Raw genomic sequence first — 18,522 nt, forward strand, 5'->3', positions numbered from 1 at the left:
GTTTTGGGGGTGTTTTTTAATAGCATAAGTAAGGAGAAAAATATATTACTCCTGTTCTGCAATCACTTTTCGATTGCAAACTGGTTTATTGCATTTCTAAGAATGGATTTAGAGAGCCGGGATGTGTGCTGTGCTCATAGACCTTACATCTGGGTGACTTTTCTGGTTCATAGTACGAAACAATGAGTTTTCTTCCCCTTTCTGCCTCCCTTTTGGCACTGGGAACAATTTGGAGGTCTCTGATATGAGAGGGGGTCAGCAGATAGGGATGGATTTGGAGGTGAATAGGGCTTACAGCCATGGCATGAAATGGGAGGATTCAGGAGAGAGATACAGTTATTTTTGCACAGTTTGGCTAAGCAGTGCTGAAGTAACCATGATAACTGGATGCAAATATTTGTGGGAATGGGGGATTAGTGTACAGGAAGTGCTGAAAGGGACTGAAGAGGGGGAAACGTGGGCTGGTCACTGGGGGAAAGGCTCTGAATTGTGACTGGGTTAGGCTGAGACTAAATGCTTGAGTCACCATCCAGGATGTGTTGGATTCCTGTAGAATGAGGAGCTGGGAAGAATTTGGGCTGAGCTTTTCAAAGCATAAAAGAAAGTGGTGTTTTTCCTTGAGCTGTTCAGGTTGGAAAGTATTTGTGGTGACTCAGCTACCATCTCGCTTGTTTCAGGTGCTCTGGTGTGTCGGTATGTGAATTCAGTGGTTGCTCTTGGTCAAAAGAGCCCATCCAGTAACTACAGCCGAATCATTTTAAGCAGACAGGGAATCCGGGATGCACCACATCACAGCGAGGTTTCCATGGCTGAATCTTGGCTTTGTTCACGATCTGAAACGATGGATACAGCTGCCTTTATCACTTTAAACCCAAATCATTCTAGCAGATTCAGAAAGGGGCTCCCAGCATTTTCTTCTCCTTTAGGAAGAACACTGCATGGGTGAACAGGCAGTATTCAACACTGCCATGGAAAGCTCCTGTGCAAGGGGGCAGATATGGGATGTGAGAGCCAAAACTCTCTCCCTTGCCTTGCCCTTGCTTCACTTGGCTCAGGAGGGAAAGGCGGCTTTCCGGAGGGATCCCAAGCTGCCTGTGTCAATGGCACCGTTGTTGCTCAGGGAATGAGGCGAGCTCATGGAACATCAGTGATGGCTTTGGCAGACGTGTGCTTCCCCAAAGCCACAGGGAAGCCTCACAACAGAGGCCTGGAAGAAAAGATGCTTTAGTCTAGACGGAGGTCACTTCTCTCTTATATTAATCATAAAGGCTTTAGAGGGTCTGCTTTTCCATTAGCTCAGCCCTGGGGTTTGACTAATGAGTTGAGCACATTGGGTAATGCAGGGCCAGCTCCTGCTGGTGCTGTGTGGGTGCTTAAGCTTCACATATGATAAGTAAAATGAATCAGAAGGTTGAAGCAGTTCCTGTAGCAGAAGCTTGGCTAGTCAGTAGGAGAAATAGATGGAAGAGAAGTCGTATTCCTCATGTCCTGATAGTGTTTGGGAGCTGTGGATGGATGAAGGCATCCATTGATGTGATCAGTAACAGTATTCACAGGGGGAGGAAAGTTGCTGCTTCTACTTTACAAAACCCAACTGACTTTTCTTGTATCCCTATAAGATCACTGGCAGCTGAAGGGTTCTTTTCCTGCTGGTTTCCTTGCAGGAGGACTAAGGCTAAAGGTGATGTGCTATATACATTTTCAAGATGCCACTGTGGAAGCACTTCTCAGTCACAGCTCTCTGCCAAATGGTTAAAGTCTTTCCCCCTTTCTCAGCTTTTCTCCTCATAATCTTTGCTTTTGCTCATTAGCAGCTGCTGTGACATAGTTCAAGTCAAAGCTGATGAGCAGGGTTACTCATAGGGTCACAAACTCTAAACCAGGGAGGTCAAAATGCTTGTGAGAATGCACATTGAAAGTCTTTGCCCTCTCTAACCCGCCTGGGAATTCTGCACATCATACCTCACATTCACCAGAGGAAACGGCACTGTTTTGTAAGCTGCTGGTTCTTTAGTCTGTGGCCCAAAGCTTGCCCGAGTGATGTTTTCTCTTTGGAATGAGACCGGGGGTTGAGGAGCCTGGAATTCTGTGCTGAGCAGCAGTGCTGTGGTCAGGTCTCTCCACCAGCCCCGCTGGCTTCAGCTGTTGCACTGACAGAGCTAAACGCATCCAATCCCACTGAGATTTCCAATGGAAACATTTCAGTTTGCCCTGAAACTGCTTTTAAAACCAGGCTTGACTCGAAAAAGGCCCGGTTTAAGATGATGCACAGAGCTCATGTATTCAGTTGTACCTCCTAATGCTGCTTTCCCACAGCGGTGAGTAACAACCATAACAATTCCCAAAGGAACCTGTTTGCAAACCGGTGTTTTTACAGCCAGCAGATGAACAGGAGCAAGGCAGTAAGTACAAAATACCATCTGACTTCATTTGGATGGGACTGTCCAAATTGCCATTGTTTCAAACCTGGCCTTGCTTCCTTTGCTTCTGACAGGCAAAGAGTTCACACTTGTAAAAGCAGCATGATAGCCCCCGAGCAGTTTGTTTTGACTGGATAATGTACATCTCTCCATTTCCCAGTTTAGAAATGCTGCAGATAAGTAGTACAGGATGAATTTTTCCATCCCCATAAACCACTTGGCTTATACATGTGTATGCTCAGATCTTTTCCCATCACAGCTCATATTTTGAGGGTTAAGTCACTTCTCTTCCTGTCACTGAGCCTTTCCATTCCCTGCCCTGTTGGGAAGGGGCAGTGCCTGACCCTGCTTCTGTAAGACAAGTTACTAGTCACAGGCCGAAGTGGAAGGTTTCAGTCACGGGTGAGTAATGGAAGGTCTGTGATAAGAAGATGGGAGGCAGGCAAGAAGAGGTTAACCCTTCTAACAGGACCGAGGTTGGGGCAGGTCTGAAATCCATCAGTCTCTTACTAAAGGGCAGAGAAACTCCATCACCTTTACTTGCTGTTTTCTGCAACTTTTAGCCTTGGGACTTGTTCAAAGAGTTCTGTCTGGGAAGGTGATGAATGGGCAGAGCAGAACAGCCCTTTCATGAGCTGCTGCCAGCTCGGAATTAGCCTGGTCCCTTTTTAGCTCAGGGGCTGCACAAACACTGGAGGTTGCTCACCTTTGCAGAGCCAGGGGAGCGGTGTTTGTTCAGCACTGACGTGTGATGGCGTCAAGAGCATTTTTCAGAGGGGCTTTTCCCCCTCCTCTTTAAAGCACCTGGACTAAATAGGCAGATTCTCATTAATGGAGAGAGCAGCGCTTGTGGTTTGACTTTGTTATTGCCTCTTTGCCTCTGGGAGCATTAGGAAGGGAAAAGCAGGTACATATCCTGCTGGAATCGCATCCTCTCCCTTCCTCCAGACCCAGCTCTGTGACTGTAAGCCACATAGCCTGAAAGGGTTAGGAAAAGCAGTAGCTGTGCTTGGAAGTGCTGCAGTTGTGTGGCTCAGCGTGGCTTAACCCAGTAACTGTATGTGGATGTGGGAATGGTTGAGAACTCAAAGCTGGGGCTGAACCTGCTCGCTTTAATCCTCTGCATCCAGTCTGATGGGGCCCAAGTTGTTGTTAAAATGATTCCGAGTTTGATTTTTGCTGGATTCCTTCTTTTTTAGCCACAGCCTGGAGGCAAAGCTCTGGTTTGTGTACCCTAATTCACATCAGTGGCTTAATGGTACAGCTTGGGTCTAACCATGCTGGCAGAGCACGTCACTTGCTTCATTCATACTGGTGACTCTTGGAGGCATCACAGGGTGGCAGGAACACTGTGAGTGGTGTCTTGGGAGCTCAGAGAGAAGGAAAAGTCTAATCACATTGGGTTGAAGTGATCAAAAGAGCTGGGAGCAGGATCTGAGCAGTGGCAAAAGGTCTGAAGAGAAGGATAAAATCAGTGCAGAAGTTGCAGGATGACTGTTGGTTCTTGCCTTGCAGTTCACAAGTGTCTGAAAGTGGTTGAGTGGGTAGTGTGGAACTGCCTTAAAGTTCCTTTATAGAGTGCCAAAGGCTGCAGTTTAAATGCGTGCGCAGGCTCCAATGTTTTCCCAAGTCTTTGCAGGGTGCCAGAAGCTCTGAAATCAAAGTGATTTAATGTGTGCTCACAAAACCAGGAGCAGGGAACGCTGTCCCTGCTTCTCCAAACAGGACATGCAGCCACTTGGTGTTGTCCAGACACAGCACAGACCCTCCTGCAAGTGCCTAAATGGGTTGAGCACCAGTTTTAAGACCGCAGGAACTAACTGCTGCCCTTAATAGATTTCTTATATAAACGCATCATAGGTAATTTATTTTAACCCGAAAACATCCTTAACAAAATATTTGTTGTCCACCCTCTTCCTCTGGGTGCACAGAGAGGCTTCAAATAGGACATACTCTAAATATATCACATTCCTGGAGACGTTACACGTTCACAAACAGGTCTGGTACCTGAGACTACCCCCAGCTTCGGCCAGACAGTGGGCAGGCAAAGTCTAGCTAAACATGCCAGCTATTTCTGGCCTTCTTTTCCTTTCTGGGGGCATGTGAAGCATAAAGAAATCTCACTTCCAAGTCCAGTGGCTCAAAGGCTCTGCTTATACCAGGTTAAGAGTGAGTTGAACCATATCGTACAAGTTTCTCAGGCAGCGGGGAAGGGCGCTGTGAATTCCTGCTCAGGAGCTTTCAGTTAGGTTGGGCTCTGCGGATGAGGCTGTGTCAAATCATAGAGTCATGGAATGGTTTGGGTTGAAGGGAGCTTAAAGCTCATCCAGTTCCAACCCCCTGCCATGGGCAGGGACACATTTCTCTAGAGCAGGTTGCTCCAAGCCCCGTCCAACCTGGGATTGAACACTTCCAGGGCTCTGGAATGATCCTGTAGGCTGAGCTGCTCAACTAGAAGGTTTAAGGAGGGAGGAGGACAGGGTCATCTTTGTCGCTTGGCACACAGGTAAATCTTCCTTTTTAGCTTTTTGTCATGCAAACCAGTGGAGACTCTCTTCATGCTGTGGGGAGCTGCAGCCATCTCAGGTCAGCACCATCTCAGGCTCCAGCTCCGTGTCTTGACCGTCCAGTTCTCAGAACATTTGGCAATGGAAAGGTTTCTTTGCCTGTTTGTTATGACAACAGTGGTTTAATTTCTATCCCCTTGGTGTAAATGTTTACTTCTCTCAACATAAGCCCATATGCGACATCAATGCTGATGCTTTGTGTGCCTGGAAGATGCTTCAGCATCTGCTCTTCAGCAAACTCCAGACGCTATTAATGAAGCTGCCATTGGGATAAGCCACCGTGTTTCTTTAGTGCTGTAATTTAAAGCGGGTGTGATAGTTTCTAGCTGCTTTCCTCAATGGCTTCTTTGTGATGGCTTGTGGCACGTTAGGGTGCTGGGTTTGCTGGGCAGAGAGCTAGTGCTTGTCACCTACCTGGAGGTATAAGCCATGAACTTCATAGGTAAGGCTGAGGAAGCAACAAGGCTGCAGTTCCTGCTTGTCTCCTTGCACTGGCTGAGTCCAGCCATTGTGCTGGATGTGACACCATCTCTCTACTACACAAGACAGTGTTTAACTAAGCCTGAGAGCAGAGTATGATCTTGTTGTGGTTTGCAGTGTGGAGGTCAGGTAATAAAGGCAGTTTCCTTGCAGCATCTGATCCAGCTTGTCTTTAAAATACCTCAGGGGAAAGAAAACAGGGGGAGGGTAAAAGCTTTGCTCAGCCAGAAACCCTCAGACCATGATGTGCACAGGACAGAGCAGCATCCTACCTGGAGCTGAGCCTCCCACCCGTGCCGCAACATCTCCAGGGCTCTGCTCCTGCCTCCTCTTGCTCCTGTCACCAGTGTTCATTTCTATAGTGCTTTTCATTGTCCTGCTCTGTGTTGGCAATGGTGAGGCTGCTGCTGGAGCAGTTAACAGCTCAGCAAAGGCCTTGGCTTTTGTCATTTACAATCCTGGCCGCTAATCCTGGGTTGCTCTCTCATCCCTTACCCTTTTGTACTGCACAAACCCAGAACAAAAAGTGCTTGCGGTCCAATACAGCATCACATTCCCAGGGGATTGCTGTCCCCCATCAGCAACCCGGCTTGGTCTTGCAGCATCTATCTCGCTATGTTTATTTAACAGCTGGGACTTTGTTAGTGACTCAGAGGCAAAGCTCCAGATGTTAAAGCAAAACAGATTCCACCCATTCCTCTGGATGTGAAGAGAGAGTTTTGTGAAAAGTCAGCTTCAGGGGACAAGACTTGGGAGCTGAGACTTCAGTGGAAGTGAGTGCAGGGTTTGAATATGGGAGAGAAGATGCCTCTGGGAGAAACAGAGTTTGCAGAAAGATTTTGTGTGATGTTTTTAATATTTCAAAAGAAATAATGTCTAGTCCAAGCTGCAGCCTTAAAGTCTCCGTGTTTGGGAAGCCAAGAACTGGAGCTCCACTCTACATGAGAAATTATGTTCTGAATAGGTTTCTGCACCTAAGGCATAAGGAAGGAAAGAGCAGTTTGAGCGGGTCACGGGGGATCTTAAAGCAGGAGAGCAACGACTATGGACTAGGCAGGGACAGAGAGAGCACCTCCACCCTCTGCCCTGCATTCCTCAGCATCGCCACTGGGGATGGGTTCCATCCTGGCACCCTTCCTGCCTGTTTTGGGTAGTTTTTCTGGTTGTGGCTGTTCAGACCCACCTCATGCAGTTCTCTGGCTGCTTTCTGACCAGCATCACTCTGCATGTGGGGATGTGCTTAAAGTGAGTGTTAAGACCCTCTCCTAAAAAGCCCCTCTGAGATCCCAGCAGCTGCAGATTCCTTTCAGCTGGGAGCCAGGGATTCAGAACCATGTGAAGGAGCAGTTGGGTTTCTAGGAGTGGATCTGCTCCCCGTATTGGTTACTGCGCATCCTCAGGGCTGCTGCAGAAAGAAAGGGTATTGCTGAGCTTGGGCAGCAGAAGAGGACACTGTCCTGGGTGTGATTGTTCTGCCGACACAACACACATGGCAATTCTTCCAGAAAGCATTATGAGAGTTGGGTCAGTTTTTGCAATGGGATCTGAAGCCACAGGGAAGCATTTGGTTCAGAGTGGAAACAAAAGCAACTGAGGCTCATGTGAAAGCTTTCCAAGCCAGGAATCCTTTTGTGAAAGCTCAAAACCAAACCCCTTTCTTTTCACTGTGCCTGGGCAGGCCTTGGCTTTCCAAAGCTGAGATTCTTTGGGTTTATAATAGCAGTATGTTGGCTTGCCCTGGGCTTTTGTGTCCGGGACTGAAGAGGAGCAGCAGTGCAGGGCTGGGACGTGGCCCTTGGCAAGGAAATGGGAATGTGGCCCAACCCACAAGAGTTTGTCGCTTTTATACCTTGTTTTTGTGGTAGTGTTGCAAGTCCCAACAAAAATCACATCTTTGCTTTGGGCCAATACAGATGTGGAGCCCTTGCTGCAGAGGCTTTGTGGTTCAGAGCCAGTGAGGTGGGCTTAGCATTGTCTTCCTTTTCCAGAAGGGATGAGATGCAGGAGAGCAGAGGTAGCAGGGAGGAGGTGGAGAAGTCTGGTGTGATGGTGGTGAGGTGCTGGCACAGGGTGCCCAGAGAAGCTGTGGCTGCTTTAAGGTTCCTTCCAACCCAAACCATTCTAGGAAGTGAGTCTGTGACCTGTGGCAGAGCTGAGCAGGATCTCTTCAGCCCCAGACACCAGCTATTTTAGCTTTGGTCTGATGTTTGTATCACTATATACAGTCAAGTGGCTTCAGTGCAAAGCAGGTTGATGTGGAAGCCAAAGTGCTGAAGGTGGGCAGAGACGGGAACAGATGTTCTACACTTCCTCCCCCTGCCCTCCATCCCCAGCTTTATCTTGCTTCCTGGTTCTTCACACCTTTCAAGGCTAAGCAGGAGAAAAATGCTTTAGGATGCTTTGCTTGTGTGCTCACTGCCTTGATGGAGTCCATCTGTGCCACGATAGATGTCCCTGATGAAAGCAAAGCAGCAGCTTGATGAATGAGGGCAGTAAGGATGGAGCAGACCTGCAAACTTCATGCACCACCGGCTCAGCACCCTGTGAATGAATGAGCAGCCTTTTAGAGAGCTGAGAGCAAAGGCAAGAGCTGATTCAACCTCGAGTATGTGGGCAGGATTGTTCCCTAAGCAAAGGAGAGGCTGGGGGTCTGGGGCTGAGTTCTTCTCCTAGCTGAATTCCGAGGCTTGGAGCTTGGGATGAGGAAAAGGGCTGGCAAATCCCTCTCCGCTGCTGTTGGCCTCAATGGGTGGTAGTTGCACAAGGCTGGCGTGAGCTGTGAGTTCACTCCTTCTGGACTGGGTTCTTCTTGTGCTTTGTGGGTAGAAATCCCCCCCCAGTGCTTTTCCCTTGTACTGAGGTTGCTGAGCTCTGGGTTTGGGCCTTGGTTTTCTCCCTCCCTCCCTGCTTTGTGTTCCTCAGACTGAGCAAACCACATCTCATCAACTTTAGGGCTTGAGTCTCTATTGCCCTACCTACAATCTGGGGTGCAACCCAACCCCCAGTTGTGTTTCCTAGAGGTACTATTGCTCTTTGAATGACTGCCTGGCTCCTGCACTATTGTTGAAGGCTCTACTTTATGGTTGATACATGAGGTGCGAGCTCACCAAGTCTCCATTCAACTTCTGAGTCAGTTGCTTTGTGATCCTTCAGAGGATTTACCAGCCTCCCTTGTAGCTTCAGTGCGTGGCTTTAATGTGAGCAGAAATAAAGCTTTCAGAGATGAGATTTCCCTGTTGAGATGACAGCTTGTTGTGGGTGCTTGTCTCCACGTGTACATGAAGTATGGGGAGGGTGATTTTAAAGTCTGTTCTAGCCATTAAGTATTGTTTGCTTCTGATTTTTATGTGGAGCCTGTTTTCACCATTAGCTGCTCTGCACGCTGGTGTTGGATGATACAATACGTCTGCCTGTATTTGCATTATTGAATGCTCTCAGTGTAACAAACTCTGCAGTGAAAGGAAACCATCAAAAGCTGCAGAGTTAGAGGGAGAAAACTCTTAGTTCTTGCTCCTTGGGAAACCTGCAGCTTCCTCAGCTTGATCCTTTGGTCTTGAACCCTCCACTATAAAGCTGAGCTCCACAACACATTGAATTCAGACTCTGTGCAAAGCCTTGAGCTGCTCTATCAATAATTCTCTGCTCCAACCCTTCCCTCTGGGAGTGGGAAGGGGAATGGATGGGGATTGGGTTTGTTCTCAGCCACATCATGAAAATGTCATTGCGTGCTGGTCTGCTATAGCTATCTGAGGGTTGAAATGCCCTCGAGGGAATGAAACGATGGCTCATTTCTTGCTTATTTGCTCACCTTGCTTTTTCATCCTTGGCAAATACAGGCAAAAAAAAACCCCATGACAAAGGATTTGGACTCACTCAAGAATCCCAGGTCAGAGCAGGGTTTGGGTTTGTGTCCATGTCAGCATCTCTGGGGGAGGAGAGATGTGTTGTGGGACCTTGTTTAGGAGGAACTCTCTGCATTGCAAATGGGCTTCCCAGGCTACACAGGATGCAAGTTTGCTCTGGCATCAGACCCTCTGGGCACCTTGAAGTGCCTCAGATCTAACAAACTTGGCTGTTGCTGTGGTGATTCTTGAGGGCTCCACAAGCTTTCAGAACCTAAGCCCAAAGTGTGAACCCAGCATGAGCAGCACTATCCTAAGGGGTAAATCACAGCAGTTTGTTTTCTAGGTTTTCCATGGATGCTGAGTTGCTGGAGGACTGAATTCCTGCAGCTGAAGGAAAGGAGGAATCACTCATCTGTTTGGCTGTAAAATAGGTGGTAAATGGAGATAATAAAGGGAAAAGAAGGAAGAAGAAAAGCCTCAAGTGACTTGCCCCAGGTAGTGCGGGCAGAGCTGAGGGTGAGGGGGAGATGCCTGCCCCTTTCCCTGCCCCAGCAGGCTCTTGCTCTGCACTTGGTCTCCACTTGCCTGGCTTCTGTTAGTTGCATCAGTGTTGGGGAGGTGGCTGGAGATGGATGTGCCACGTGTCATCAGCAGGACTCTGCGCATCCGACTGCAATCTCCTGCCTTAGTACCTCTGCCTAACCAGGAGCTTGTGTCTCTTTAAAGCTCTGGGCATTCTTCTTTTCCAAGTCATTGGATTTGAGCAGAGGAGAGAATTCCTGAGCTCTGATGTAACCGTCAGCAGAACCACGTGGGCTTATACATTTTTTGACAAGAAAAGGTCTCCTTGGAAGCAAGTTATAACATTTTCAGTAGCTCTTTTGTACTTTCAGCAGCTATTTTCCAGCCGGCCTTTGCTCTTGGGCTGTGGTCCCTGTAAAGCTGGTTTGTGCTGTGCCCTCACGTAGGCTCCAAATGTGAAATCCATTCAACCTTCGTGACTCATTTGCTGCCCCAAGTAATGCTGCGGCTGGAGGAGGACCCCGGCTTGGGGAAGCAGCAAAGTGCATGTGTCAGCACAGCAGGATCCCGGCTTTCCCAGTGCCTGCCCAGGCCAGGAGGGGAACGGATTCCCAGGGGCTTGATGAGACCCTCAACATCCTTCCCTGCCAGGGTTCCGCTTCCCAGCATGAAGGTGGCCCTGGCAAAGCTGAGCTGGGTTCACTTCCGTAGTAGCTGAGACTAAACTAATGTCCCTGTGCTTCTGAAAGAAGCCCTTCAATGAATTTAAGTAATGAGGGAGATTTGTTACACAGCCATTTGTGAAATCATGGGTTTTCTTTCTAAATGAAGAATAGCATCCTCTTGCACAGGCTGGAGGATGGATTTGCACAGGGTGGAAAGGTTGGTTCACTTTGCTGTTGTGCCTCTTCCTAAACAGCTCTTCCCTTCTGTGCCTCTCTGAGCAGAACTGGGTTTTGCTCCCACCTCGGAGCCGCCCAACCCTCATCCTTGCAATCCAGCATCATCTCTATTTCCTTTATGCTTTCAGAACATGAACATCCAGGTGGAGGACATCAGGATCCGTCCCATCCTCGCCACCTACCGCAAGCGGGTGCCTGTCACGGAGGGTTACGTGGAGGTGAAGGATGAAGGGACCTGGAAGCAGATCTGTGACAAGCACTGGACCATGAAGAATTCCCGCGTAGTCTGTGGCATGTTTGGATTCCCAAGCGAGAGGAAATACAACACCAATGTCTACAAGTAAGAGCAGAGCTTTGTGTGAGACACCAGCGGGTTCCTTTGAACACTTGGGGCCTTGTTCAGGAATGCAAATTGTCAAGTGACACTGGTAGAAAACCCTCCAACTGCTTCATTCCTGCAGGTCAGGTTCTCCTCCTGTGTAAATACTTGGAATGGCAAGCATGGCCTTGTGCAGACAGGGGGGTCGTTTCGTCCTCCCCATTGTGGCTGAAGACCTAGTGCGGTGTCACTTGGAGTGGTTGGTATAGGTCCTATAACCCCAAGAAATCTGTGGGGTTTTTTCCAGCTATAGGGTAGCCCTTTCTTCCGCCAGAGATAGGTTGTGTCATGTGCAGGGGATGGATGGATGTGACCAAACTGATCCCACTCTCCCACTAAACCCTCTTACCTCTTACTCTGCTTACCCCATCCCTGTGCAGAAGGGCAGCTGTAGGATCAGGCCTGGCATGTGCTGAAAGCTCCAACTGAGTCATCTTCCAATAAACCAGGTCTTTGTGCTTCGTTGCCCAGGTTCCTCCTTCCCACTCCTGAATGTGATTCCTGGTCTCCCACCTCTCATGGCATGTTTACCCACATGGGAGCTGCTCTGCCTCTCACCAGCCATAGTTCAGGGGGATCCAGCTGCCAAATCACCCACAAAGGATATTTCCCAGTGTATCTCCTGCTGTTGTTCGCCCCAGTTCAGCTCCTGTGGCTCCAGTCCTTCCAGGCCCCAGGCTGGAAGAGCTGCCAGCCATCTCCAACTGTGTGTGGCTTGCTCTGTCCATTCAAGCTTGCTCTGAACTGAGCACTGAGCTAAGTATCAGTAGCACATCCCTGCTGCTCCTCACAGTATCGCTTCTGCCTGTCCAGCTCAGGTGGTGCTTGCAGAAAGATGCAGTTGTGATTTTAGTGCTGCTTTTACTTCCTGTAGCTGTAGATTGCTTTAAAATGAGGAAAGAAACCAGTGATCCATAGGGAGAATGTTGTTGCAAGCTGCTGGCTTTAGGCTGTGTTTCCTGTTTCTTGAAAGCCAGGAGCTCTGGGCTTTTTTGTTATCACTGCTTCAGTTTGCATTTCATCACCAGCCTTCATCACAGACGTGGTTCTTCCTACACTTTTCCCTAGAAATAACACCCTAAAGCAGATGCAAAACAGTTTAAGTGAAATTCTGTCTCATTTCTTTCCTACACTGTGACCTGGGGAGTGGGAAAGCATCAATGTTAGGGGGAGAGCTGAGTTCTCCAGGCAGGATTGTGGTTTTCCTGCCTGCCCCTTTTGGCCTGTGGAGTTGCTATTTCGGAAAGCTCCCCCTGGAGCTGCCTGGCCACGTTTCATTTCTTTCATTAGCCAGATCGTGATCAATTGAAGAGGTCCTTGGGTTGGAATAGCGCAAAGCCACACAGCAGCACAGAGAGCACCGGGCAAATAACCCGGGTGGAATTCTGCCTTCAGGCTTCCCAGGGACGTGCGCAGTGGATTAATAATTGCTACCAGGTGGCCTCATGTTTTGCCCTGGACACCACTTAGAGGAGTGTTGCTTCCATCAGTGCAGCAAACTCCTCTCCGAGATTCCCATCCCCTGCATCGGAGCAGGAAGGATAAATGACCCCTGGTAGCACAAAGGAGATTTTTTTCCTGCTTCTTAGTTGTGGTGTTTCCAAGAAGAGCATTAACTTGAGCAGCTGGAGCCATCTGCCTTCAATAAGAGAGTGCTTAGTAATTGTCCCATCTCTTGCAATAGAGATGGAAAAACTGAGGCACAGTTATCCAGCAGTGTTGAAGATCCCATTGACTGGAGCTGGAGTTAGGAACATGCTGTGTGCCTACAAATAACAGACTTGGAGATCCTGAGGCTTAAGCAGCCTCAGTGTCCTAATATCTCCCTCACCTTCACTTGGTTTTGGCAAGCAGTAACAGTTTGCACCCACACAAGGATATTTTGGAAGCTATGCTGAGCATTATCCCAGGTTGGAAAATGGGATGTTGTTTTATTGCAGGGAAGAGACTTGTAAAACCTCGTCAGTGAGCCAGTGGTGTTTGCTTAGCACGGTTCTGTGTTCTTCCCTGGGGCTTTGTGCTTTGTGTTACATGCATCATGTGCAGCCAGTGTTGCTGGGGAGGGAAACCTCCCAGTTCTGGGCTGGGAAATTCACCAGTGATCTTTGCTTCATGATCAAGGTACTGGAATGAAGACCAGCGTAAGCTGCTAGCCTGGGCCAGGACAGCACTGCTGGCTGCTGTGTCCCCCTGCTTTCTGGTCTCATTCTGCCTTGGAAAGGGATGAGTTCATCTCTGGCTGGTCACTGGAACCCAACCCTCCCTCCATGCGAGTGCAAAGCCTCAGAAACGTTCTTCTCATTTCTCAGGCTTTGCTCTCCCTCTCTTGTAAATCCCATTCTCCAAGAGCGGATCCTTTCCTGCTCCTGCTCCGCAGATGGGAGATGGGCTGGAATCAGGTTTCTGCTGGGGCACAGTGCCCCTTCCCACACACATCCCTGCCAGCCCCATTCCCCACATGCTGAGCTAGCTGATCCCCTGCTTCTGCACAATGGTGGGAGGTGAAATGATTTGCAGATGGATGTTGCTTGAAAGAAAACAACTTAGTTCATTGTTGTCCCTGTGCCAAGGTTTTATTCCTGAATGTAACCGAGACTCGGCAGCTGACAGCACGATTTATGGTAGGAAATGAAACAAATCTCAAGTGTTGTTTCCATGTTCTTGTTCATTCTTCAAAGTGATTTGCTATAGGCATTGCTTGTGAACTCCTCCTCCCAATCCCTGCTCTTGTTGAGGGAGCAGAGGAGGATTAAATTCACTTTGCTGATGGGGAGAGGAGAAGGTTCTCACTGGAGATGCCTCAGGCAGAGAACTGGACCTGGTGCCTTCCTGAGGCCTTCCAGCTTTGTGATTTGTCACATAAATGCATGGAGGAGAGCAGCAGTTCCAGGATACTTCATTCAGTATCAGCCCAAACAGCATGTCCCAGTTTAACCAGTCTGCTTATAGCAGCATAAAGCTGCTCATATATGTGGGGCAGTTAACCACTGCCATGCTTGTAGTAGAAATCCTCCTGGTTTGGGTTCTTTCTGGCAAAGCCAGGATCTTAAAAGCTTTGGCAGAAGGTGGCAAGTCTGGCTCCTCTTCTGCCTCCCTGAGGCTGAAGGCAGCAACAGTAAAGGCTTGAAGAACTTCGCAAGGGTAGAGACTTGATGCTCACACCCTGTGAGGAGTTCCCCAGCTTCTGTTCAGTGTGTTTGGGTGAGTTTCCCAGCGTGAACGTGTGCAGTGATTAGTGTTCTGCTCCCAGATTCCTCTTGGATGCATTCTTCCATAGCAAGGTTCCTTTAGCTAAACCTGCAGCCACTTCCCACAGCCCTTGGCCTTAATCTGTGTCTTTGACTAAAGCTTATGTGAGGAAGGTCCCTCCCTCCTCACCAGCAGAAATGATTTGGACTCCAGCTTGCCCTTGAGTTGGCTGAACTCTCGCAGCATGAGTGTTCGCTCACACCTCTGCTCTAAGCAGCGTTGCTCTTGGCTTACATCAAGGCCAGTGAGAGGTGGGTTGCAGCCTTTCTGTGTTAAAAAGTGACTAACAAGGACGCTCTGGGTTTCTGTCTGCACAGATCAGCTGTATTCCACTTCTTATCCCGGGAAAATGAGGAGGGGCTTTCTCTGGCTCTTTCTCCCCAGCCTACCAAGGGCTGTTAATACCAACCAGATGTTAAAGCCTCATGAAGTTTCCAGGATGAGGTCACTGTTTGCTATTATAAGGCATCCCCACAATGACTTCCCTAAGACAGGCTGTGTTTCTTGTCTGCTTTGGAGTTCATGGAGTTCTCCTCGCGTGTCTGCAGAAGGAAATACTCCAGGTTCTCACTTCCATACTGAACACATACAGGGACACAGAGGGTAATGGGGCAGAGCTGGCTTGTGCAAGGACAGTATGAAGTGGTGGCGCTGAACCAGATGTTTTCCAGGATACTACACATGCCAAAAAGCCGTGGAAGCCTCTGCCCTTGGGCTGCTGAAGCTCAGCACCAACGTCCCACTTGAGCATCAACTGCTCTCTTGGATGGCAGAGCAATGGGGTAGATTCAGGCACAGGTCCTGTTTGTACGCTGCCTTTTGAATGAGCTGATCTCTGACCCGTATGTGATGTAGGGATCTTTATTATGTGTCTGTCATTGTTGCATCAGCTCCACTGTTGATTCATACTCTGATCTTTAGCTTAAGGAGATGACCTATTGACTCCCAAGTGACACCTTAACAGAGAGTCATTGCATGTATGAATGGATCAGCCTTCAAATAATGCTGCTCAATCCTGTATCTGCATCGGTGCAGTTCTTATGGGCTCCCTTTACTTTTCCTGTTCTCTTCCATCCCTTGCAGGATGTTTGCCAGCAGGAGGAAGCAGCATTACTGGGCGTACTCAATGGACTGCAGTGGGAACGAAGCTCACATCTCCAGCTGCAAACTGGGCAATCACCTCAATGTGGATGCAGAGAAGAACGCGACGTGTGACAATGGGATGCCTGCAGTAGTCAGCTGTGTCCCGGGACGTGCCTTTGCCCCCAGCAGCCACAGTGGCTTCCGAAAAGCCTTCAGGCAGGAGGTGAGTAGGAGAAGCCTGTTGTGCAAATGTCCCCTCCTTGTGTTCCCATCTCACTGCAAGCAGGTCATGGAGGGGATCCTGCTCCTCTGCTCTGCTCTGGGGAGACCCCCCCTGCAGCCCTGATCCAGCTCTGGGCAACAGCACAAGAGGGACATGGAGCTGCTGGAGCGAGGCCAGAGGAGGCCCCGGAGCTGCTGCGAGGGCTGGAGCAGCTCTGCTCTGGAGCCAGGCTGAGAGAGCTGGGCTGGGGCAGCCTGGAGAAGAGAAGGCTCCTGAAGGGGAGACCTTAGAGCAGCTCCAGTGCCTAAAGGGGCTACGGGAAACCTGGAGAGGGGCTTTGGACAAGGGCCTGTAGGGACAGGACAAGGGGAATGGCTTTAACCTGCCAGAGGGGAGACTGAGATGAGATCTTAGGCAGAACGAGAGCTGTGTGTGTTCAGTCCAGCAAGGAGAGGGCTGAGTGTAGCATAAGAAGATATGCAAAAGCCTTATAAAATGGCCCTGGAGTCAGTTTTCTCAGTGTGTGTTGACTGCATGGGAAAGAGCAGTTTAGCTTGCAGCAAATGTTGTTTTGGTTGATGCCAAGGGCAATATTCCAGTTGTAAGGGATGTGCCTTAGGATGCAGGGGTGGTCTCGAGGTCTGGAGGCTCCTAATGCTGGCTGAGAGCATTATTTCCCAAGGTGTTGATTGCTCTGGGGTGCAGCCTGCATCACCCAGCCCTCATTCTGTGACTTCAGGAGTGGGCTTCCTCTTGACACTACCTCTGGCCGCTGCTGTGGTGGGAATAGTGCGCTCCTGTCCCTGCTTTGCCAGCCTGGAGTCCCCAAGAGTTTGCAGGATCCAGGCCTCAGAGGTGAAAGGTCTTGTAAATCATTGCTAATCTCCTGAGCTGTGCACACTGCCAAGTAATTCCTTAAGCCTTTGTGTAGGCTTTGGACGTCCTTTGTGTGACCCCAGCCTGGAGAGCTGCACATGCTTCCAGCTTCAGAAGTTAAAGGGGTTTTTGGTCCCAGCTTCTGGCACGGCGCTCCCACAGCTGAGACTCAGCTCCCGCTGCAGCAACACCTCTTGGGTGCAGCAGCAATTGGCAGGTCTCTGCTTGGTACTGGACAAAGCTGTAAGTGATGTGTGGTTGGTGAGTAATAGAGTAAGAGCAGGAACTGATGCAACTGGACCTGCCACTCAGCTGTGTGTGAGCTGACAGGTCATTTATCCCACTAGTTGTAACTACAGCAGGCAGGTTTTACATGGCTTGAGGTCCATGTTGGTCTCCTGGGTGAAGCCAGGACCCCTGGCTGGAGACGTGTACAGCAAATGAATCCATCTAGTGGCTGAGCCACAGGCAGCAAGTGGGAACAGCCTCGTGTGAACTGGCTCAGGGCAATTCCCAAGCCTTCTCTAAGGCTCCCAGGAGATAAGCTATGAGAACTGGGTTGTCCATGTCCAACCGCTCTGTTTTGCAGCAGCACTCTTGTGCTGCGAAACTGTTTGTGCTCCTAAATCCAAGCACCAAAACTTCAGAGCAATAAAATGTCTCTTTATTCTCTGCCCATGAATATCCATGCAAGAAATATGTGTCTGTGCACACCATGAGTCTTAGCAGGTAAAGATCTACTTCCATCCAGCACTTTTAGTCTTTCATATTACGTGCTGGTTGGTTTAAGGTGCCTCAGGGTAACACTTTTTGGGCCACAACTTGCCTGCAGCCACATGCCATAGGTAAGAGCTTTAAGAAAGGATGCTCTGTTCCTGGGGCAGTGATAACCCCACCTCTGTCTGTGTCTTCCAGCAACCACTGGTGAGGCTGAAAGGAGGAGCCAACACTGGCGAGGGACGAGTGGAAGTGCTGAAGAACGGGGAATGGGGAACAGTTTGTGATGACAACTGGAACCTGGTGTCAGCCAGCGTGGTGTGCCGGGAGCTGGGCTTCGGCAGCGCCAAGGAAGCCATAACAGGAGCAAGGCTCGGGCAAGGTAAGAGCAGTGAGAGCTCCAGGGACCAGCCGTGCCTTGTCCACCTCCAAGAGCTCTTTCATCATCCAGGGCAGAGCCTATTTTTACTGGGATGTTTGTTTGAGGGGACCAGGAATTTGTTCCCTGCCCTTAATAAGTCTCTGGAGTCCCGCAGCTTGAGGCTGGACTGGAAGATGTGACTTAGAAACAGATTCCTTGAAAGAAGGCTCCTGATGATGAGTCCAACCTTTTCCTCAAACAGCTCTTCCAGCTATTTCTTCCTTGTTATCACATCTGCTGCTCTCAAATGCTCTTTGTAAGTTCTCCAGATCCACATCGTGGTGTAATGCATTACTAGAAGGTTCTTGGCAAAAATGGGTCCTGGAATTGGACTTAAACACTCTCCAGTTGAAGTCCAGGACATTAATTTAGCCCATTATAAATAGAAGGGCATTTGAACAGTTCAGTGCCAGGTTTGGGTTTGGATTTCCTGTAGTAGGGAGTTGGTTTAAATCCCAAACTGTGGTAAATGGTAACTCGGAGCCGAACGTACACCCTCTCAAACCACCTTCTGATTCACACATCTTGTGCTCCCATAGTGTAAACCCTAAGGAAAATGACACCAAACCCTTTCTTGTGAGACTGAATGAATGGGTGAAGCTTCTCCAGCCCATCATGGCTTGGAGAGGAGCAGGGAGAGTAAGAGCACGTGTAAAGCACAGTGGTGGTGGCCAGGATCCGGAAAGCTTTAAAATGTGACCTGCCCATTGGATTTGCCAAGAAGATCTTGCAGCGGGATGCAGGGAGCTGCTGATGTGTTCAGCTGCTTCTAGGAAACAGCAGAATCATCACGGAGGGGAAGCAGCTGCCACAGGAGGGAGCAGAACGTGCTGTTCCC

The 18,522-nt window shown here is 49.3% G+C and overlaps 1 protein-coding gene across 3 annotated transcripts in view; it reads left to right on the plus strand.

The window, feature by feature from the left end:
- LOXL2 (lysyl oxidase like 2) overlaps positions 1-18,522 on the plus strand; it is a 43,780-nt gene that overhangs the window by 12,703 nt on the left and 12,555 nt on the right. For all 3 annotated transcript variants that reach the window (XM_030510055.1, XM_030510056.1, XM_030510057.1), the window contains 3 exons: positions 10,865-11,076; positions 15,448-15,670; positions 17,462-17,645. In XM_030510055.1, coding sequence (XP_030365915.1) covers positions 10,865-11,076; positions 15,448-15,670; positions 17,462-17,645 — 619 coding nt within the window. The remainder of the gene's footprint in view (positions 1-10,864; positions 11,077-15,447; positions 15,671-17,461; positions 17,646-18,522) is intronic.

This window comes from Strigops habroptila, chromosome 21 (genome assembly GCF_004027225.2).
Source record: "Strigops habroptila isolate Jane chromosome 21, bStrHab1.2.pri, whole genome shotgun sequence".
In the NCBI taxonomy this organism is placed as follows: Eukaryota; Metazoa; Chordata; class Aves; order Psittaciformes; family Psittacidae; genus Strigops; species Strigops habroptila.